We start from the raw sequence: 23,745 nt of genomic DNA, 5'->3' as shown, positions 1-23,745 counted from the left end.
AAAGAAAACAGAAAAAGAAACAGAACAAATAAAAAAGGTAGGACAGATAAAAAGCAAATAGAAAGTAGACTTAATCATATCAAGTATTACATTAAATATGAATAGACTAAATGTACCAATTAAAGGACAAAGATTGTCGGACTGCATTAAAAAAAACCCATGATATGCTACCAATAGAAAGTATATTGAAAATATTAAAAGAAAGAAAGATTGATAGTAAAGTGATGCAAAAAACATATCAAGCAGATATTAACCAAAAGAAAGCACCTATGTTAATATTAAAGTAGATCTTATGGCAAAAGCACTACTAGAGGCACTGAAATTATCTACCTAATGATGAAAGCACCAGAAAGATATAACAATTCTAAATTTGTACATACTTATAATTATCAGGACAAATTATTAGGACAATTACAACAAATAGGGTGATAGTGTTAAAATCTTCTAAATTCTTATTGATATTCTGCCTATAATTTTTAAATTAGACTTCATTTTTTAGAGCAGTTTTAGGTTATTTAGCAGTTTTAGGTTATTTTAGGTTAACAGCAAAACTGAGTGGAAAGTATAGAACTCCCATATACCCTTTCCCCACAATCAACACCTCACACCACTGATGAACGTATACTGACATATCATTATCACCCAAAGTCCACAGTTTACATGAGGTTTCACTCTTGGTATGGTATATTATATGAGATTTGACAAATGTTTAATGACATGTATCCACCTTTATAGTACAATAATCCCTTGGTATCTATGGGGGATTGGTTCCAGGACCCCTCCTCAAGGATACCAAAATCTGAGAATGCTCAAGTCTCTTATGTAAAATGATGTCTGCATATAACCTACGCATGTGCTCCTGTTTAAATCATCTCTAGATTACTTATACCAAATACAATGTAAAGCCTATGCAAATAGTTGTTATACTGTACTGGCTAGTGAATAATGACAAGGAAACAAACGTCTATATATGTTTAGTACAGATGCAACCACAGTAGGCCTAAGTACATTTTCAACTCATGGTTGGTAGAATTCGCAGGTGGAACTCATGATACAAAGGGTTGGCTGTAGGGTATCAGAATAATTTCATTGCCCTAAAAATCCTCTGTGCGCCACCTATTCAACCCTCCCCATTCCAAGTCCTAGCAACCCCTGATCTTTTACTGCCTGAATAGTTTTGCACTTTCCATAATGTTTCATAGAGTTGGAATCGTACAATATGTAGTTGTTTCAGATTTCAGATTTCTTTCACTTAGTATCATGCATTTGAGGCTTCTCTATGTCTTTTTGTGGCTTGATTCCTCATCTCTTTTTAGAGGTGAATAATATTCCATTATCTGGATGTACCATAATTTATTTATCCATTCACATATTGAAGAACATCTTGGTTGCTTCCAAGTTTTGGTAATTATGAATAAAGCACCTATAAACATCTGTGTGCAGATTTTTGTGCAAACATAGATTTTCAACTCATCTGGGTAAATATCAAGGCACATGACTGCTGGATTGTATGGCAAGAGTAAGTTTAGTTTTGTAAGCAACTGCCAAACTGTCTTCCAAAGTGACTGTACTATTTTGCACTCCCACAAGCAAATGAGAGTTCCTACTGCTCCACATGCTGACCAGCACTGGGTATTGTGTTTTAGATTTTAGACATTCTAATAGATATGTAGTAGCATCTTATTTTAATTTGCAATCTGTCTACTATTTTTAAAATTAATATTTGAGACAAGAGTGTTGAAATTTTGGATGGTAATTGTGGATTTGTCTATTTCTTCTTATAGCTCTTGAAAACAAATTCACTGATTTTTTTTTTTGCAGTGTCTAATGTGCTATTCATTTCTTGTAGTATATATTTTTCCTCTCTCACATTCTAGTTTTCATCTTTAAAAGTTGGAGGGTGGGCTTTTGGGGCTCACACCTGTAATCCTAGCACCCTGGGAGGCTGAGATGGGAGGATTGCTTGAGGCCAGGAGTTTGAGACCAGCCTGAGTAAGAGCAAGACTCCATCTCTACAAAACATAGAAAAAATTAGCTGGGCATAGTAGTGCTTGCTTGTAGATCCAGCTTCTTGGGAAGCTGAGGCAGGAGAATTTCTTGGGCCTAGAAGTTTGAGGTTGCAGTGAGCTGTGATGATGCCACTGTACTCTAGCTGGGGCAACAGACTGAGAGTCTGTCTCAAAAAAAAAAAAGTTTGGTTTGGATTTTTAAAAATATCTTCCATGTTTCCATTTAGCATGATGGTTAATCTTTCCTCTACCTCTTGAACATATGGAATATAGGTATAGTAACTTTTAAAGACTTACTTAATAATTATATCAGCAATGTCATTTCTGGATTGGTTTCAATCAATTGATTTTTCTCATCATTATGGGTCAACTTTTCCTGTTTATTTGTGTGCCTGGTAAATTTACAATGGATTCCAAAACACTTGTTGGGTGCTTTGGGACATGGTTAAGTTATTGTTTGATTCTTTTAGAAAGGCTTGCTTTTAAGGTTTGTTAAATGGGATCGGAGCAGACTTTAGCCTATGGCTAATTATTTTCCTCTACTGAGGTAATGCCTTTCTGAGGTCTCTACCAGATGCCTGTGAATTACAAGGTTTTCCACTATGACTAGTGGAACACAAACTCTTCCTGGTTTTTTAAGCTCCAGGGATTTTTTCCTTTGTTCTTTAGGGTAGTTCTTTCCCTGGTTTTGAGTAGTTTATTCATACATATCTGCTATTCAGTACTCAACTGAAGACTTGAGATCCCTGAAAGGCTTTCTCTGTGCTAGCTCTCACCTCTCCAGACTCTGCCCTGAGAACACTAGTCTCTTTGGTGTCCTCAGATTCCCAGTTCTTTCTTTTCAACTCAGGGAGTCTACTGGGCTCTGTCTGGGTTACCTTCCTGTGCCTGGAAATTCCCTGTAGGCAGTTAGGAGGTCAATCATAGGGCTGTCAGCGATTTTGACGTGCCTTCCTCTCAGGGATCACTGTCCTGATCTGCTCTATGTTTAATGTTTGGAAAACGTTTCATATATTTTGTCCTATTTTTAAGTTCTTTCAAGTAGGAGGGTATATCTGATCCTTGTTACTCCATGTTGGCTAGAAGTGAAGTTAGATTTGTTAAGTTTTGTCACAATACTGGTGCAATGGCTGACAAGTTCTCTAGGAAGTGACCATGATGTAACTTCATAGCTCCAAGAATTGCCTTTATGGAGCTGCTCTGGTTATTAGTTGTCCAACCATCAGGAATGCTGTTATGGTAATGCAGGGATGGCAACCTCGACAAAACAGTGCCCATATTCTTGACCTTCAGGTGATATATCATATGCCAGAATATTTTTTTTTCTCCTTTGCCACAGGCCACAAGTGTTGGAAAATACAGCAGAATATTAAAAATAGGTCAGTTACTGACATCTGTATCTAGGCCAAGGACCCAGGGTAGCAACCTTGTGTTTGCTACAATCATTATAGTTTTCTACTGAGAGAAAAATCACAATATATGGCCAGACTTAAAATTGATCAGCCTGCATTTCCTAAACATTTGGATGGTAGACACTGTTGCTTGAGGAATGCACACATTAGTCCCAGCACATGGTTTTCCATTTAGATGCCCTTGAAATTTCCCACGGCTTCCTTTAGGTTATGAAGCAGACTTCTAAGATAGTAGCACCTGGACATCAACTGATTATAGCCATGTGTCTCTTAAGGATGGGGATACATTTTGAGAAATGCATTATTAGACAGTTTTGTCATGTGAACATCATAGAGTGTACTTACACAAACCTAGATGGTATAGTCTACTACCTAGCCTAGCCTACTACACCTAAGCTTTCTGGTATAACCTGTTGCTCCTAGGCTACAAACTCACACAGCATGTTATTGTACTGAATACTAGGCAATTATAACATATTGATAAGTATTTGTATATTTAAACATATCTAAATATAGAAAAAGTACAGTAAGAATATCGTATAGAAGATAAAAAATGGTACATTTCTATAGGTTCCTTACCATGAATGGAGCTTGCAGAACTAGAAGTTGCTCTGCGTGAGTCAGTGCTGAGTGAATGGGAAGGCCTAGGACATTACTGTATACTACTGTACATTCTATAAACACTATACACTTAGGTTATACTAAATTTATAAATTTTTTTTTCTTTCTTCCATAATAAATTAACTTAGCTTACTTTTTCACTTCACAAACTTCTAAATTTTTTTTAACTTTTTGACTCTTGTAATAAAGCTTTTCTTAAAACACAAACACATTGTTCAGCTGTACAAAAATAGTTTCTTTCTTCATATCTTAATTCTATAAGATTTTTTTCTATTAATTTTTTTTTATTTTTACTTCTCAAACTTTTTGGCTAAAGACTATGACACAACACACACATCAGCCTAAGTCTACATAGAGTCAGGACCATCAATATCACTGTCTTCCATCACTATATCTTGTCCTAATGGAATTTCTTCAGGAGCAATAACACATATGGAGCTATCATCTCCTATGACAACAATGCCTTCTTCTGGGAAGGGCTAGGAAAATGGGTTGTGGATGATGTTAGTCACAGAATGCCTTGGCAGACAGGTGGAAAGAAATCTCCTAAGAATTGTTGAAAACCTATAGAACAGTGGTGCCCATAGAGGGGTTAGCTAACTATGGCCCAGGGGCCAAGTCCAACCCACTGCCTTTTTTTGTAGTGAGTTTTAATGGAACATGACCACACTCATTTGTTTACATATGGTCTATGGTCATTTTTGTTCTGCAATGGTAGAACTAAATAATTATGACGAAGAATGCATAACCTATAAAGCCTCAAATATTTACTATCTGGCCCAATATATAAAAAGTTTGGCTGGAAGTGGTGGCTCACACCTATAATCCCAGCGCTTTGGGAGGCTGAGATGGGAGGATCGTTTGAGGCCAGGAGTTCAAGATCAGTCTGGGCAACATAGTGAGGCCTGGTCTCTACAAAAAAGAAAAAAAAATAGCCAGGTGTGGGGCCTCACGACTATAGTCCTAGTTACTCAGGAGGTTGAGGTGGGAGGATTCTTTGAGCCCAGGAGTTCAAGGCTGCAATGAGCTATGATGGAGCTACTGTACTCAGCCTGGGTAACAGAGCAAGACCCAGTCTCTAAAAAGAGAAAAAGTTTGCTCATGCCTGGTCTAGAGATGAAGATAATATATGAAAAGTTCTTTGATTCTGACACAAGAATTTCAAATTCTGATTTGGCAATGATACTGTAGCATATAGCCCATATATCATATAAGTGTTATTTCTCAAAGACTTGCCCACTGAGACATACAATTATAAGCCAATTTTCAGAAGTAAACATTTAGTCATCACTAACTTTGAAATTTTGTTTCGTTCTAGAAATTGGCTTGTGAAAAGTCAAACATGAAGTTTGAAGCTTTGTTTTGTTTTGTTCTGCTTGTCATTTTTCAAATTGACTTTGGGCAAAATGAAGAAGCTTCTAGGAAGCAAAGGAGGAAGATATATCACAGAAGATTGAGGAAAAGTTCAACTTCATCCAAGCATAGATCAAACAGACAGCTTGGAATTCCCCAAACAATTGTGACACCAGTAGCAAGAGTTCCCATTGTTAACTTTGATTATGGCATGGAGGAAAAGTTTGAATCTTTTTTAAATTTTCCTGAAGAAGAATCAAGCTACAATGTGTTACCAGGTAAGAGAACAATATGAGGGAGGGAGTGGGGGGGGAGAAGGGGTAGGTGAGACAGAGATAGAGAGAGGGGAAGATATGAGAGGGAAGAGAAAGAGATAGGGGGAGGGGAGAGGGAGAAAGAGAACCTCCCTGAAGATAATTTTGAAAGAAAAATCAAAACTATATTATTTTTTGTTTTCATCTACAAAGATAAACTTTTAAATAATTTTAAAAATAATTTAAGGAACATACTTATAATACAAAACTATTGGAAAAAAGAAAAATTACTTATCCTATCACTATACTTTTTTTTTTTTTTTTTGAGACAGTCTTGTTCTGTTGCCCTGGCTGGAGTACAGTGGTGTCATCATGGTTCACTGCAACCTCAAACTCCTGTGCTCAGGCCATCCTCTTGCCTCAGCCTCCAGAGCAGCTGGGACCACATGTGCAATCCATGACACTCTGCTAATTTTTCTAATTTTTATAGAGATGGGGTCTCACTCTTGCTCAGGCTGGTCTTGAACGCCTAACCTCAAGTGATCCTCCTGCCTCAGCCTCTCAGCGTGCTAGGATTACAGGTGTGAGCCATCATGCTCGGCCCCTATCACTATACTTATAAAATCATAGTTATCATTTTGGTTTATTTCTTTCCAATATGTTTATTACACACATATATTAATTATAATCATAATGTAGATAATATGCTTATAAATTTATAAGCTGTCTTTTCATTTCTAATAGATCACCTAGAATATAGAAATAAATTATTCAGATGAATCTATGAACACACACATAGCTATTAAATATTTTCAACCAAAATTTTTCAAACACAAATGTAGTTATTAAAGCCTCTGAATTTATTTTACATAGACTAAACCACTGACTTTTTAAAGGTTTAGAAGACTGAAAATTCTGCCAAAGATTTCAACTAGGCATTTTTTAAAACAGTATTTAATGGTCTACATTTTCCCAAGTTTGGGAGAAAAAAGTAATTATATTATAGATATGTTACCATTAAATAAAACTTAAAAGAAAATATCACTATATAATTTTCTGTGGTCAATATTCATATATTGTCTCAATAAAGCTATATGTTTCCACATTATTAATTCCATGAAGTTAATAGAAATAACATACAACTATCATGAAAATAGGCAATTCAGGCCAAATTTACAACATGAGTCAGAAAAGAGAGGCTGAGAAATCAAATTAAAAAATACTGTAATAATAGTGTACTCATAACTACTAAAGAAAGATAAGATCAATATCCTTTGTTAAGTGGAAAGATATCTAAGGTATACTAATAGAAATACAGGGCTAAAAAGTAGGAAGCTTAATATGATCTCAAACCTATTTTTAAAAAGTTTTAAATATGTACTATAGGGTGGTATGTATAAAAAATTATAGAAGATACATATTAAATATTTCTAAATTATCCAAAAATGTTTTTCTGAGGTCCTAAGGTACTTCTTTTTAATTGTATTACCACACTTACCATAAAAATGTATCCTTTTAACCATTTTAAAGTATATAATTCAGTGGCGTTTAGTACATTCACAATACTATATAAACATCACCACTATCTAGTTTCTGAACATTATCATCATCCCAAAAGGAAGCCCTGTACATAAACTCCTAATTCCTCCCTACCATCAGCCCCTGGCAACCATTCATCTGCTCTGTCTCTATGAATTTACCTATTCTGGAAATTTCATATAAATGGAATCAAATAAGATGTGGTCTTGTGTATCTGACTTCTTCACTTAGCATAGTGTTTTCAAGGTTCATGCATGCTTAGCTTGTATCAAAACTTCATTCTTTTCTATGGCTGAATAATATTCCACTGTATGGATATACCACATTTGTTTATCCATATATCAGTTCATGGACATTTGGGTTGTTTCTACCTTTTGGGTATTGTAAGTAGCACAGCTGTGGACATTCACGTACAAGTTTTATTTTAACACCTGTTTTCAATTCTTTAGGGTATATATCTAGAAGTGGAATTGCTAGGCCAAATGGTAATTATATATTTAATTAATTGATGAAAAGACAAATGTTTTCAAAGCAGCTACATTATTTTATATACCCACCACTAATGTATGCAGATCCCAGTTTCTCCACATTCTTGCCAACATCTGTTATTTAATTATTTTTTATTATAGCCATTCTTATGACTCTGAAGTGGTATCTCATTGTGCTTTTGATTTGCACTACCCTAATAACTGATGATGTTGAGCATCTTTTTATGTGTTGTTGTCCATTTGTGTATCTTCTTTGGAGAAATGTCTATTCAAGTCCTGGCCTATTTTTAATTGGGTTGTCTTTCTATTGTTGAGTTGTAAGAGGTGTTTACTCACATTCTGGATATAATACCCTCATCAGATATATGACTTACAAATATTTTCTCCCACTATATATGCTATCCTTTCACTTTCTTTGATGCACCAAATTTTTACGTTTAATGAAGTCCAATTTATCTTTTTGTTTGTTTGTTTGTGCTTTTGATGTCATATCTAAGACTCTATTGCCAAATACAAGGTCATGAACATTTGCCCCTTTTTCTGAAATTTTTGGTCTTAGCTCTTATATTTAGGTCATTGGTCCACTGTGAGTTAATTTTAGCATTTGGTGTAAGGTAGAGGTTCAACCTCATTGTTTTGCATATGGATATCCAGTTGTCCTAGCATCATTTGAAGAGACTGTTCTTTCTCCCATTGATTGGTCTTGCCACCCTTCTTGAAAATCAGTTGGCTGTAGATGTATCACTGACTTTCAGTATTCCATTGGTCTATATGTCTATCCTTATTACAGCATCACACAGACATAAGCTGATTATTGTAGCTTTGCAAGAAGGTTTTTGTAGGTTTTTGAAATCTGGAAGTGTGAGACCTCCATCTTTGTTTTTTTCCCCTGAGGATTGTTTTGGCTATTTGGGATCCCTTGTATTTCCATATGAATTTGAAGATCAACTTTCCCATTTCTGCAAAAAAGGCCATTGAAATTTTGATAGAGTATAGTGTTTTTATAACCAGGAAAAAACTTCTTTTTTTCCAGAGGAAGAATTGGTGGGTGGAATTAGTCTATTGCAACTATCCAACTGAGAGATGTGTAGGGCCTGAATTGAGCTGAGTTAGTGGTGGGAGAAAGGAGAGGACCAATGTGAAAGGCTCATTTGGGGATGGAATTTGAGGACGGTGGCTCAGATGGAGCAGAAGTATCTGGAATAACACCAGGGTTGGAGGGAAAACATCCCTTCTAATATTCTCTTTGGCTTTCTTCCCCCAACCCCCCCCCCATACATACTCAAGTCCCAACTCCTTGGCTTTCTAATTGCCTGCTCAGCTGATATACTTACTTAAAAATCTACAACCCTATATGTAGAGAAATGTTAAAAACCACTGCACTGTGCACTTGAAAAGAGTGAATATGATGGTATGTGAATTATATTTCAGTAGCTTAACAGCTCATTTAATGTCTTGTTGAGACGTGCTATAGAAGCACATTGTCTGGCCTTACCTTTCCCCATCTGCACATCAACAAGGGTGGGCTGTGTGCTGGTCATTAGTGCTGTTTTAGCTCTCTGGGCACATGATGGAACTGCACTGCCTGGACCCTTCCAAAGTTAGATGGGACCATACAATTTCCTTTGGCCAATATAATTAGACACTTTTAGAGCACATGTGTGATTTGCAACCTTGTGTTCCCACTGCCAGGGCAGTCAGGACAGCCTGCTTGTAGGTGAAGTGTGAGTGACTATAATGAGCTGAGCCGCCGTGTACCTACATTAGACACATAACATAAATGAAAAATAACTAACATTTGGGAGTTGTTTGTTGCTGTTGTATAACTTAGCCTATCTTGAGAGATACAGAATGAAAGTGCACTTCAGGGTCAAGTTACCATGAAGAGGTCTCTCACAGAGCCTAAGTGAGGGGACTGAGAGGAAAGCCAGTGAAGAGCATTTCAGAGGGTTACATCTATAAGGCATTTTAATCCTCTATATGAATGTACTTAGAATTCTATTCTGGTGTACTTATATCAGTTTGACATCATGTGTATTCACTACTATTCATAGTTACTGGTAACCACATGAGAAATTTAAATGTGTGTTATTGTTTTCTTCTAGGAAAGAAGGGACACTGCTTGGTAAAGGGCATAACCATGTACAACAAAGCCGTATGGTCTCCTGAGCCCTGTACTACCTGCCTCTGCTCAGATGGAAGAGTGCTTTGTGATGAAACCATGTGCCACCCCCAGACATGCCCGCAAACAGTCATACCAGAAGGAGAATGCTGCCCAGTCTGCTCTGACACTGGTATAGAGATTTAGCTAAAACAAAATATCACGTGTGATATAATCTTTAACTTCCATTTGTTTTTATTTTGTCACTAATTTAAGCTTAAAATTATGATAAGCTTAGTCATCCAGGTATTTAAAACATTGGTACAATGCTAATAAACATAGAAAACATCTGGGAAAGTATATGGTAGGGGATAGAAATAACAGATGGTGGCTTTATAGTTCTAGGTCTATCAGACTGAGTAAACTTGGACCACATTACATTCCATGTTTGACTCTCAGCTTTAGAGATATGGTAATATAATTTCTACAAGTAACAGATTTTGAGTTCTTATAAGTTAAGGGCTCTACTTTGGTCTCTCTATATATTATCTCACTTAATCCAACTCAACATGGGTATAGTTATCATCTCAAAGTCAGGGTAAACAAAGGAGCAGTGATTTGCTTCTAGAGAAAACAAAACCCCAACCCTCCTGGCTATTCCCAACCACTCAAAGGCAGCACAGGAACCTACATCCTTGCTTGAGTAATCTCAGGGAAATACAGGAGCCTGGCCTAGAGCATGATTTTCTCCTGTGGCCTTTCTGTGCACAGGAGGTCACAGCATGGGTTTTGTTGGCTGCTCACTGACCCCTTTTCCAATGAGGCTCATATCTGACTGAGTGGAGGACCCTTGGGAAGGGGGCCTGGGTCTCTTCCAAGAAAAGCCTAACCATTGCCTTATGAAAATAAACAAATGAATACTTGTTAAAATAATTTGGTAGGAAGGGAAAGGGACATTTTCTCTTGTGTATAACCAAGGTAGAATGCTCCCATGCACACAGAAGATCACAGGGTAGGTGTCTACAAGTCTCCTGCCAGGAAAAAATTTAAAATATTTAGAAATTGTATTTTGCTTTAAACTGCCAATTATTTCACTAAAGTATTATGCTTATTTTTAAAATGTTAGAAAATAAAAGTGTTTAATGAAACTGACTTCTTGTAGTGAAATATAAGGTTTATAAGGCAAGATTTAGAAATTCTCATTTTTCAAATGACTTGGAATATTCTTGAGATGTTGTAGTTATTTTAGAACAATAAACTGGGAAATACAGGAAGGATTTTAAATGTTTCAATATGATAGCTTTAGTTTTCTTCTACTAATATTTTCCTATTCTCCTTCTGCATACTTTGCTGGAGATGTGAAAAAATACCCACAGACTTTATACTATATACTGAACTGATACCTCAAGGAATTTCTTCAAATAATTATATTTTCTGAGTTCCTTTGGGGGGATAGTTATATATAGTATTAAATGAAAGTAGAGGTATGATTAAATAAATTTATACATTTTGATGGCAGAAAACCTATGCATGTGAACTCACTTCTCCCTAGAACTGTTTACTCAGAGGGTGAATCTGAATCTAATGTTTGTCATGTCTTCCCCACGTTCTGCCAGAGATGGAACAGCTAAATATAAATGTAGATTAACATTTTACTATCATCTATTCTACTCCCACCATCATGGAAGGATAAACAGCACTCTTGTGCATATGTCTAACTAAGTTAAAGCAGTATCACTTAAGTCCAGAACATCATCTGTAAATCTTAGGCAGTACAAATGATTTAAGAGAGTCTGGAGGAAAAAGGAAAAGAAATTTGTCTCTAAAATTCTGAATTTCAGAGAATAATGTTAGGCTCACGGAGCTGAAAGAAAACCAGACAATAATAATAATAAATTTATAAACAAAAGGCGGTTTCACTATAATTAGCAAGTAAAATATACATCTGTTATACTTTTTCTTAAGTCTGATGACAGTTTATAAACTCTTACATTATCAATAGCTCCAATTAGCAGTATCTATTATAAGATAGAACAGTATCTATTATAAAAGTATCACATCTGATTACATCACAATCTCACAACAGGATTGCTTACCATTTTGCATCATATGGCAATATTATTCCCTCTTTAGTCACCAGGTAGCATGATATTTTAGCAAAAATAAGTATACAGTTACTTAATGCAAAAATTAGTATTAAGACCCATAGGCAAAAAGAAATTGTCTAAAACAGATCTTACAAAATAGAAATAAAGTTACTATCAAAACTTTTTGAGGACAGGCAAGGTGGCTCATGCCTGTAATCCCAACTACTCAGGAGGCTGAGGTGGGAGGACAGTTGAGCACTGGAATTCAAGGTTACCATGAGTTATGAATGAGCCACTGTCCTGCAGCCTGGACAATAGAGTGAAACCCTGTCTCTAAAAACAAACAAATAAACAAACCAAATCTTTACAAGCAAAAATGTAAAGATGCAATTCATCTTTAAATTGCACTCAAATATTTGGAGGGAATAATATTTACTAACCTCATTTTCATTGATTTTTCCTTTTATTAATATCAACTTGCCTCTGCTACCTTCTGCTTGTGTGGTCATTAGTCTCCTATTCTCTACTCAGTGGTATAACATTAAATGACAGAATTGAATTTTCTGGTGATTCTTCAGAACAAAGAGAACCTACCAATTTACTTCACAAGCAGCTGCCACCTCCTCAGGTGGAAATGGACCAAGTATTAAGAAAAGAAGCACTTCGATCTGAGGAGGATGAAGAAGAAATTAAAGAAGATACAGAGCATAAGAAAGATCCCCCTGGACCTAGAGATCGGGGGAGACTTCACAATGAAGGGCATAGCCAAGAAGGAAAGAGAAGGCAGAGGCCTGGAGAGGAGGAGAGGCTGGCGTATCAACAACGACACAAAGGAAGGGAGGAGGAAGAGGAGGATGAGAAGGAAGAAGAAGAGGAGGAGGAGGAAGGAGAGGAGGATGAGGAGATGGACCCTATAAGAGGAGATGTGTTTCGAGCGCCCTCTCCATTCCCAGTTCCTGCTCCTCCCAGGTGCACACTTCGCCTGCCAAGTGGCTGCTCTATGTCCTATAGGACCATCAGCTGCATCAACGTCATCCTCACCCAGATACCACCGCTGACAGCTCCAGAGATAACAAGTCTGGAGCTCATTGGTAAGAAATGTTGATTTCTGCTTTATTTTGTGCTTTAAAAGTAAATGACTCTTGGCTAAGGCAGGAGGATTGCTTGAACTCAGGAATTTGAGACCAGCCTGAACAAGAGTGAGACTCTGTCTCTACTAAAAACAGAAAAAATTAGCCAGGCGTGGTAGTGCACACCTGTAGTCTCAGCTACTTGGGAGGCTGAGACAGGAGGATCACTTGAGCTCAGGAGTTTGAGGTTGCTGTGAGCTATGATGATGCCACTGCACTCTAGCTAGGGAGACAGAGCAAGACTCTGTCTCTAAAGAGAAAAAAAAAAGTAAATGACTCTCATTGCTCTAGGAACATTGTATTTTAATTTCATAATAAAAATTGACCCTGAATAGACTAATTTCATTTAAGTCTGATGACAGTTTATAAACTCTTACATTATCAATAGCTCCAATTAGCAGTATCTATTATAAGATAGAACAGTATCTATTATAAAGGTATCACATCTGATTACATCACAATCTCACAACAGGATTGCTTACCATTTTGCATCATATGGCAATATTATTCCCTCTTTAGTCACCAAGTGTATCTTCAAACATATAAACTTTGCAGAAGAGATAGGTGTTTACTGCAGAAGCATAGTTAAGTATAAAGCAAACTCCTCCACATCAAATGATTTCCCACTGACTTCTTTTAAAGTCAACTTTAATGAGGTACAACATATATAGTAAAACTTGTCTTTAGTGTATAGTTCTATGAGTTTTGACAAATGCTTTCAGTCACGTAACCACCACCAGAATCAAGATGTAGAACATTTCCATTACCCCTCAAAATTCCTTCTCTCTCTCCCTCCACCAAGCCCTGGCCCACCACATAAAACTGATTCGTTTTCTGTTCCCATAGCTTGGCCCTTTCCAGAATGTCACATAAATGGAATCATACAGATTGTGACTTTTTCAAACAGGTTTCTAATGCTTTTGGCAGCCATTCATTTTGTTTTGCAGTTCATTCCTTGCTGAGTAGTGTTCCGTTGTGTGGATGGGCCACAGTTTCCAACTGAAGGTCATCTGTAGTTAAGTTTCTGTAACAACCACATACAGATGTTTGCATAAACCTAAGTCTTTGTTTCTCTAGGGTAATGCCCAGGAGTGGGGACTGCTAAGTGATATAATAAACACGTGGTTAATTAACTTTATAAGAAACTGTCCAACAGTTCTCTAAGGTGGCTGCACCTTTCCCACTAGCAGAGAGAGATTTCCTGCCACTCTACAGCCTGCCAGTGCTTGGTACTGTCAGTTGTTTTCCCCCCTCATTTTAGGCACTCTAGTAGGAACGTGGTAGTCCAGACCTTTTGCCCATGTTTCTATAGGGCCACTTGAGAGTGTTCTGAGTGGAGGAATAGTAGGAGCAGGTGTGAGTGAGGCTGGCTGGTGGGGACATACCTCAGTGCTGGGAGCAGGAGGGGCATTCATATGAGTGATGAGGCCCATGTCAGAGGTGGCCCTGGAGATGCAAGAGTGAGGGGACCTAAAAGGGTCAGCGCATTTATGCAGGGATGGCCATCTGTGACAGAACATAGCAAGTGTCAAATATACTAGAAGCTTCCATGGCCTCCCTAACAAAGGATTTTATCCCACTTTCACATGATCATCTAAGGAATTCCCCTCATTCCCAGCAAGGGCCCCTCCTCCTGTGGCCTGCATGCAGTTATGCTCTGCCCTAAGAAAAACCAATTTGTTAAAGTCTAAAGCCTTAGAAAGGATGAACAACCTGTGCTGAGCTACAGTGACTTGGTATTATAAGAGGGTCACCATGTGGCTTTTATAGTACATACAACTTCTGGTAAGCTTGCTTCCTGGGTTTAAAATTATCAACTACTGTACTTAATTAAATGTCAAAATAAAAACTCATAAAATTAAAGCATGTAGGAACCTTTGTAAATTGAAGTAGAGATATAACATTAGATTTTGGGGAGTCTAAAAGACAATCTCCCCAAGCTTCTTATATAGAGATGGAAACATACTCAGAGGAAGTGTGAGATTTGCTTGAGATTTCATGGATAAAAATAGCATCATGTTTAGTCCAGGGAAATGGCTATGGGAAAATATGAAGAATAAAAATCAGTTTCTGTATAACCTTCCAAACCTTTGTTACAAATGCATAATGCTACTAGTATTGTCCAACAGACCACATTCTGGTTGTTTTAAGCAGTTTCATCTAAAACATGATATACTAGAGCATGATGAATCCTTAGAACATTTTGACTATTTAAACTGCCTAGTCCCAGTCTTGTTATTTTTCTGAACATGCATTTGTTACATAATATATATCCTGTCCTTGTTTTGAATATTGCTTTTTCCTCCAGCTAAAGCTCTCTTGATATCTGTGCACACATATACATGCACACAAATGCCTGTACACGTGTGTATGTGTATGTATATGCACATGTGCCTAAAACACAACTGCTGCGTGTCCTAGGAAATTCCATCGCCTCCATCCCGGATGAAGCATTTAATGGATTTCCGAATTTGGAAAGGCTTGATCTGAGCAAAAATAATATCACTTCTTCAGGCATAGGTCCAAAAGCATTCAAGGTAAATACATGGTCTGATTTGTACGTAACAATCCATTTGGACAGCTTGACTATGACTTACACTGGTAGTGGTTGGAGGTGGGGAAGAGAGGAAAAGCAAAAGGTTTTTAACTGGCAGTTTTCTTCTAAGAAAGTTTCTTTTCTGATGTCTGTATTCAAGTTGTCTCTTGAATATCATTTGTTCTTTTACGTATTTTTTAGCTTTGTCCTAAGGGCATCAACAACAGTGTAAGTGAAAAAACCGATGTTTTGATTTATGGAGTAATTTCTCCCCAAGTAACTGAAAACATTTTGAAATCTGGTCTCTTCACACATGAAGTATTTTCTGGAAATAAAGTACAGCTTATCTGGAACCTCTATTAACATTTTCAGGCCAGCAAGACACTACCTTCTTATTTTTGTGCAATGTGCAAAATCTGATGGAGGATACTTTGGTAGAAGGGGATTCTGGAAAGACAAATAAGCTCAGATGAAAATTATGGATAGGCTGGGAAATAAGAAGGAAAGAGAGAGAGAACAGGAAACAGCATAGAATGAATGTTTGAAAGATACAGATTTGACTAAAATGTTTTTGAAAAAGGAGAAGAGAAGGGAGGATTCAAGGAATTTCAGAGAAACAAAGAGGCAAGAGAGGACTGGTGTGTGTGTGTTCCTATGTTTGATCAAGAGAAAAATTCTGTAGGAGATTACTTCTTTTTCTTGCTTTAGAATTCTCTGTCCCATTACAAAATCACTGAAATTTGAATATGATCACTGGAGAATTGAATCATTCTGTGTGCCTTCACAAAAACCTGCCCAACCCCAGGTCTGCACTTTTGGTGGTATAGGCATGGTTTGGCCAACAAACACGTAGCTACAAATGTGAAAATTCACTTTTCCAGACAGTTAACTATTTGAGTATCATATAGGAATAGCTTGTGATATTTGCAGCACTTTGTTTTGAAAACACAATAATTACACAATAATTAGTGCTATTTTATGACCCTCTTTCTGGTGTAGATATCAGTGTATTTAAGAAACAGAGGCATACAAATATGTTGAAAGGATTAAAACAGCTGTCTTAGTTGTTAGCATCATGACAGATTTGCATTACTGCATGATGTCATGGAATTCCTGTCTATTTCTGTGAAGGTGAAAACCTAAGATCTAGTAAAATATGACTGACCCATTGGTAGGTTTCTCTCACTTTCTAAAGTTGCAATATAAATATGGCTGAATGGGATACAAAATCATGAAATGTAGTTCACTGAAAATGCCTGAGAATTAATGCTACTATGAGGATCAATATCTACCTGGCAGGAGGAATGTGGAGATTGTTATGTGACATGGACATTACTGCCTAAGCCTAAGGAAATGTAGGTTGGTGAGGCTTTTAGTCACTACTTCAAACTGACCATTATGTGAAATATGTGACTGCACAGCTGTGACTGGATAAAAGTAATTTTAAGACTTGCTTTTTAAGCTTCTGAAGAAGTTAATGCGTCTGAATATGGATGGAAATAATTTGACACAGATTCCATCAGGATTACCATCTACATTAGAAGAACTTAAAATCAATGATAACAATCTTCGGGCTATGGATGAAGAAAGTTTATCAGGTATTAAACATTTGTGGGTTTTTTATGATATGTGTCCTTATAATTTTTCTTCTGTAGTCATGTGGAAATTTTATTTATAGTTTCACCAAATGAATAGCAAAAAATTTTTAGGTCACTTTACCACTTAAGTTGATAAAACTTATTTTAATTATTGACTAGTAAAACTTGAAATGAATTTTACACTGCCTGCTATCTTATAAAAGTGCTTTAACCATAAATAAAACTTTCTCTCAATGATTCCAGGTTCTCATCATTCACAACACAATAACACTACTATAAATCCATAATACCCGCAGACTTACACTAAATATTCCCCACACTGCTGTGTGTTTGGTGTTTTATAATGATATTTTTGTTGGTTCTTAGTGATAACTAACCAGTACAATGGTTTGTTGATTGGATCTCCTTTATCACTCTGATAGTCAATATCCCTCAACCACAACTCTTGCTGCCTCTGCACATTTTTCTGTTTTAATTTGCCATATGTTGGAACCTAAAACTAAAACCTCACATGTGAGAATTATGTATAAAATGTGAATAAATGGGCACTGTTTATAAGGCTGAAATGCTGTCTTACAATGAAAGGACATGAAGTTCACAGTTAACTTTGGCTTTGGCAGTTTTGTTCCTGAGAAGGCTTGGGCTGGGAACGTCTATTACTTATGTGTTACCAAGCTCCTGCTACATCCACACCCTATGGCATGTGGATGTGAGGCTGCCACTGTGACCTGGCTTTCTAACAGATAGACTTTAGTGATGGTGCTCCATGTCCTATGCATTTGATATTGCTGGGACTGGTTCCTCTTATGCTTGTTTCTGAGCCATGCTAGATAGCTGGGGTGGTCATGTTGTGACACTGTATAGAAGAGGCTTTATCATATTTCACTTTCCAGAAATTCTAGCTAATGCCTTTGATTAGATTGTATGCTTCTTTAAGATAAAGACTACCTAATTTTTCTTTTTACCTTCCTAATAGTCTAGCATAGCTGTTGAGGTATAGTGCTCAATACTTTCTGTTTACTTGATTTGAAACATATTTATCTTATAAATGTTGATAAATCCAGCCTTTAAAGGAATAAAACAATCTAATGATTTCTTTTAGCTCCCAAAAAACTTCATAGGAATGAAACATTTTTGGTGATGAGAAAAGAAAAATAGTGAGAATTGCCAAATCTGAGGATTACATAGTTTTGGGAATATTTTCCAGATGGATTTGAAAATACACAGAAAAAGATTAATAAACACAAATTTTGATGGGGTTTGCCATATGGAAAAGACATTAGAAAATTCAATTTCTAACTGCTGGGTTAAACAGACCAAAGGGAACACTTAATTTAGAACAAGTTATTAACAGGCTATGTATGAACTATAAGTCAGTCACATTTCTAGCTGTGTTATCAAAATGATACATTATAAAACATAAACTCCTAATTGTGAAGGTTCTCTCACATAACCCTGGAACTGCTTCTTGGCACACTCTTCTCCCTTGTGCACAAATGCTTTTATATTCCCAGAGTGTTGACTTGTAGTCTAGGGTGAACTGGCTGCCTGCCCTCCAGTCTGCATAGTCTGAGTGTTGGCCCAGGCAGGTGGCCAGAGAAGAGGCTTTCTGTTCTCCAGAAAGCTCCCTGCATTCCCTCAGGTGCTGAGTTCTTAGTGCTGCTGCAGTGCTGGCCCCTGTGGTGCTGGGTTCCTCCCTGGCTGGGGCAGCTCCGGAGAGCCCTGGTGCCATGGGTGGTCAGGTTGGCAGTGAGCAGTGAGCAGTGCCATGAGGCCATCTTCCTTCAGTGTAGAAGCCCCTGGCTTGACCATGAGTGGCCTGCTGCTCTCTTGTCATCTCTCTGGGGCTGCTTCTCACTCATGACCTTTCAGATTATAGTTCCAAAGAAGGAGGGCACTCCAGGAAGAGAAAACAGCACAAAAATGTAAAGAAATGAGGAAATTTAACCACTTATCACAGTTTACTGGCTGACCTTGTTACTTTCTGTTGCCCAGGCCTTCCATTGACCCTAAACACCACCACCAGATTAATCTGTCTAAAATGTAGCTCTTGTCCTGCCATCGCCTGCCCTGCTCCTCCCCCCTAAAGAATGAGAGGTAGACCTTGTTGTCCAAGGCACAAACACCTTCCTGGTACACTTCTACTGGATAACAAACTTTCACTCCAGGGCTAGTCTTCTCACCTGCTGAGCACACCCATATGGGTCCTTTACCTATGTGTGCTTACCTGGCTGTTTCAGCCTGGAAGTAACTCCTATTTCATCTAAACCTTTCTATTCTTAGGAGCCTAGCACTTTTATACAACTCAAGTCTACACTGCTTTTTCTTCTTTTAATCTTCTAGCATTTATTGTCTCTACTCCTGATGCAAACTGTCTTTGCTATTGCCTAAGAGCAGGACTGAGTCCCACATGGCATTTGGTGCAATGCCCATGAAGGGGGATGAATAGAAAAACATCCCCTAATCTGGGAATCTTGGCCACACCCTGAACCTCTGACTCAAGGCGCCTCTGGGTATTGTCATTGCTGAGCCGTCCGTTTTCCAGCACTGAGCTTCCATTTGACCTGGATCATATCACTTCTGAGGCCAGTAGAAACAAAGCAGAAAAATTGTTTTGTACAAAGGCCTTTCTTGGTAGCTCAATTTGAACACATGGAGAATTTTTGATCATCTTTCTTTCAAAGCTTCTATTTGGCTGCATTCTGTGCCAGTAAGTGAATAACTATGATGAGAATTTACTGCTCTGCTTTATTTCTGACTCCCTTGTTCAGAGATTGAAGGTCTGCCAGGGAAAGAGTGTTCCTTTCTCTGTCCTGGAAAAAGAAATCACTCGTTGTATTAAACTTCTACCCAACCCATTGCATATTGTGTTGCCACTTCATAGATACATGTCCTCATAGTGCTTCCAATGACCTTCCACAACTTTCTACTTCTTGTCCACCTAAATTCCAAATGCCTGCACATCCACTGTGGCCTCTGGAGACTTCCCTGACTCTGTTCCCTATCTTCTTCCTCCTCCTCCTCCTCCTCTCCCTTGCTTTTGTTCCTTACACGTATTTTTGCCATGTAGCATTTCAATGATTTCTTCTTGGGTCTGCCTCTTCACTGTTCCAGGCAAGTCCTGGATAAACTGAGCATCTGAGATGTGCAAAGTATGTGAGAAAAGGCTCTACAGGGAGATACAAAGATAAAGAAACTATAACATCTAGATGCCTTCCAAATAAATCAGACATTTCACATGACACTTTGAAAGGCTACAGAAATTGCATGGTTTTTCAATTATCTTAATATTCTGATAATTTTATTTTTTATAGACTTAGATCAGTTGGTCACCTTAGAATTGGAAGGAAACAATCTCAGTGAAGTCAACGTCAATCCTTTAGCTTTCAAACCTTTGAAGAGCCTATCCTACTTGCGTCTGGGAAAAAATAAATTTAGAATTATACCACAGGGTCTTCCTGCTTCTATTGAGGTAACAGTATCTTTCTTCAAATGTTTTAACTGTATTATATTTTAAATACAGTATACTACAACAAAACAAACAATATATCTTAAAAGACTATTGTGATGTATATTAAACTCAGCAAAATTTTTGTGGGGTATACAGAATTTACATAATCTATAAAATTATGAATCAAAATTATAATTACTAGTAGAGATCCCTGATAAAGTAAAAAATGGTACTGCTGACAGCTCTTGTGAGGAATGGGGGAGAGGAACTGGGAATTTAAATAGAAACCATAACTTCTACAAGGTAGTCTGACTCATAAGACAATTTGAACTGTCCCAAACCAGAACTATAAAGCTCATCACAGACTAAGCTCAAACTCTATGAATACCAGTGTGTCCACACTCACAAATTCCTGATAAAACCACAGACACTCTGACCTAAAAGTAACTCTGCATGGACGCAAGTGTTGTACAGAGAAGGCCTCGGACTGTTTGAGCAACTGTAGCTTACAAATTTTGACCAATCCTACAAAAATTGTTCTGTGACAAATTCCATGCTCAAAGCCCCACCCTTACTTCATTTTCCTCTAGAAATAACCCAGGGTCCCCAGGTGTGTGGTGTCCTTGTTGCAAGGTATGCTCCTGGGGGTCTTTATCAACACCCCTCAATTCCTGCATTAAGAATACTAAGGTCCAGAGAGCCTATAATTACTGGCAGACCCAGCTGTTTTCCTAATCTGAGCTCTGTTTATCGTATACCACATGATCGGCTAGCTAGAAGTCAGGATGGAGCTTCCCCTTGCTGTGGCCCCGGTGAGCCAGAAAAGAGGGCTATCTATCGTGATCTTACGCTGCTGTCATGGCAACCACCCTCCCTCTTTTTTCCAGATTAAGACACAGCTACATAACATTTGCATTTATCAGTACCTGGTTTTACATCATAATCACCTGGGTTCTTAGGAAATACAGACTCCTGGACCTATCCCAGACATGCTAAGTCAGATTCCTTAGAGGGCATGGCCAGAAATTTATAATTTTTTTTAAAAATCAAAAATTTTATAGATAATGAACATACATGGTAAAACACATACAAACATAACTTGGATAATACAGAAGAGCTCCAGCCCATGCCTAAACTTCCCATCCTGGCTTCTCTCCCTCCAAAAGAACCTGCTCCCACCACTGTGGGAAGCACTGGGCACACAGTGCACAGCACATGCTGTAAATCCTTCTGAAGTCCCTGCTGAATGCCTCACTTAACCACACCTCCTCAAGACTGTTTCATGTCATTCTTCCCTATAGCAGCAGAGTTTTCAATGTATGGACAGGTGTGCCAGGATTTATTTAACTAGTCTCTTACTGGGGTACATTTAGGTTGGAATTTATACTTTAAAAAAAGCTTTGAGGTGATTCTAATATACAACCTAGTTTGGGATCACTGATGTAGCTCACTTCCTAAATATATATGACTGTAAAAGCAAAAAACTGAAAATTGCTTTACCCATTTCTAACAAAATTAAGTGACAGAGAGGAGGAAATTACCATAAATGGAATAGACAGTTGCACTAAAGATACATGCAAATTCTACTTCTGAATTCCAATAAGAGAACAAGGAGAGTTTTTATCATTTCAGATGCTTCAGTGAAAAACTCCTTCTAATGGCAAGTAAATTTAACTCAGAGGAGGCTAGCTGTTAAAAGCTTATGAACAGTTCCAGCAAACTTTGCCCTGGTCTTAAATTAAGGCTATTAATTTTAACTAAATTAATTATAATACAAGCAAGTCTAAAAACGTGAGCCTACAAAATCTTAGACCACATAGAATAGTGGGAAGTAGGCTGCTCTGGAGCTGGAGGCTTGGCTAGGACGCACCCCTCTCAGCATCAGCCATGCACCCTCGGGTGAGCCTCCCCATCTCTCCAGGAGGAACCAGTGGGTTCTTCCACTGGTAAGTGGGGATAATAATTTCTACCTACTTGCCAGAATTTTAAAGCCCAAATGAGACAATCTATGTGAATAAGTTTTGTAAATTAGAAGGCTTTCTAAAAGTATGGCATGCTATATCTTGCAACATATTAAGGCTAAAAAAATTAAGTAAAATTCATTTAATTCCATAACCATGACAGATATTACCGTTTATTTTATTAATTGGTTATAAAATTGATAACCTAAAAGTATGAACTCACTTGAAAGAACATTAAAAGACTTTAGATAGTACTAATGAGAATAGTCTATATTGTTACACCAGTTGTCTCTATGAAACTGAATATATTAGTATTTATCAACTAACACAAAAGAAAGAAAAATAATAGTCTTTTCTCTTAATTATAGGAATTATACCTAGAAAATAACCAAATTGAAGAAATAACTGAAATTTGTTTTAATCATACCAGAAAGATCAATGTCATTGTACTACGTTATAATAAAATTGAAGAAAATAGGATTGCTCCTTTAGCCTGGATAAATCAAGAGTAAGTATATGCTGCAATTTAACTTTATTGGACTATTCTTCCTTTTGCTATTATTAAACAGAATGTGGAAAATGGGGTGGGACAAGTCAGGGAGGTGATGACACCAAAAGGCTAGGTGATAGCATCTTTTCTCAGTGAACCCTCACCCCACCCCCAAACTCAGCTACTCCATGCAGTTACCAAACTGTTCATTACATGACTGGTGTTAGAGTTACTTCAGTTACTACAGCAGCTATGACCATACTGCCTAGTGGATACTCCACTATGTGCCAAGTGCTAAGCTAGCTAGAACTGAGGCCCAGCCATCTGACCCTGAGATCTGACCACAATAGTCAAGTGCCATTCTAGCTCTGTCTATCTCACAGGCTGTCAGAAGGTTTAAACGAGATAATGTCCTACACACAATGAGAAAGAAATTGGCCATACTCCTCCTCCTCATCATCATCATTTGGTGGAAGCACGAGGCTCCAAAGCCCAGGCCTGTCCTCCTACCCCACACTACTGTCTTTCCTCTAAACTATTGCACTTCAAGTCTTACAAAGTAGACTAAAGAATGCTTGGGCTGATAGGGAAGGCAGAAAGTAGACTCCATCTTCCTGGACAGGCAACAGCAGCCTCTGGTTGCAGCCCAAGGTGAAGGGGGAGGTCAGAGGCAAGTCCTAGTGGCAAGTCCAGCAGCCAACCTGGATCTGGGGTT

General features: G+C 37.7%; 2 protein-coding genes across 4 annotated transcripts in view; one reads left to right on the top strand and one right to left on the bottom strand.

Moving 5' to 3' along the window:
- Window positions 1–23,745, bottom strand: part of CENPP (centromere protein P) — a 232,289-nt gene that overhangs the window by 55,386 nt on the left and 153,158 nt on the right. The window lies entirely within an intron of this gene.
- Window positions 1–23,745, top strand: part of ECM2 (extracellular matrix protein 2) — a 32,687-nt gene that overhangs the window by 5,245 nt on the left and 3,697 nt on the right. Inside the window, exons 2-8 of one of the 2 annotated variants that reach the window (XM_012747130.3) lie at window positions 5,361–5,673; window positions 9,782–9,970; window positions 12,443–12,955; window positions 15,416–15,531; window positions 16,993–17,128; window positions 20,443–20,600; window positions 22,909–23,048. In XM_012747130.3, the coding sequence (XP_012602584.1) occupies window positions 5,385–5,673; window positions 9,782–9,970; window positions 12,443–12,955; window positions 15,416–15,531; window positions 16,993–17,128; window positions 20,443–20,600; window positions 22,909–23,048 (1,541 nt within the window). In that variant the 5' untranslated portion in view covers window positions 5,361–5,384. Of the gene's footprint in view, window positions 1–5,360; window positions 5,674–9,781; window positions 9,971–12,376; window positions 12,956–15,415; window positions 15,532–16,992; window positions 17,129–20,442; window positions 20,601–22,908; window positions 23,049–23,745 lie in introns of both variants that reach the window. The other variant, XM_012747129.3, reaches the window with a different exon arrangement.

This window comes from Microcebus murinus, chromosome 12 (genome assembly GCF_040939455.1).
Source record: "Microcebus murinus isolate Inina chromosome 12, M.murinus_Inina_mat1.0, whole genome shotgun sequence".
Lineage (NCBI taxonomy): Eukaryota > Metazoa > Chordata > Mammalia > Primates > Cheirogaleidae > Microcebus > Microcebus murinus.
This window is presented reverse-complemented; position numbering and strand designations above follow the sequence as displayed.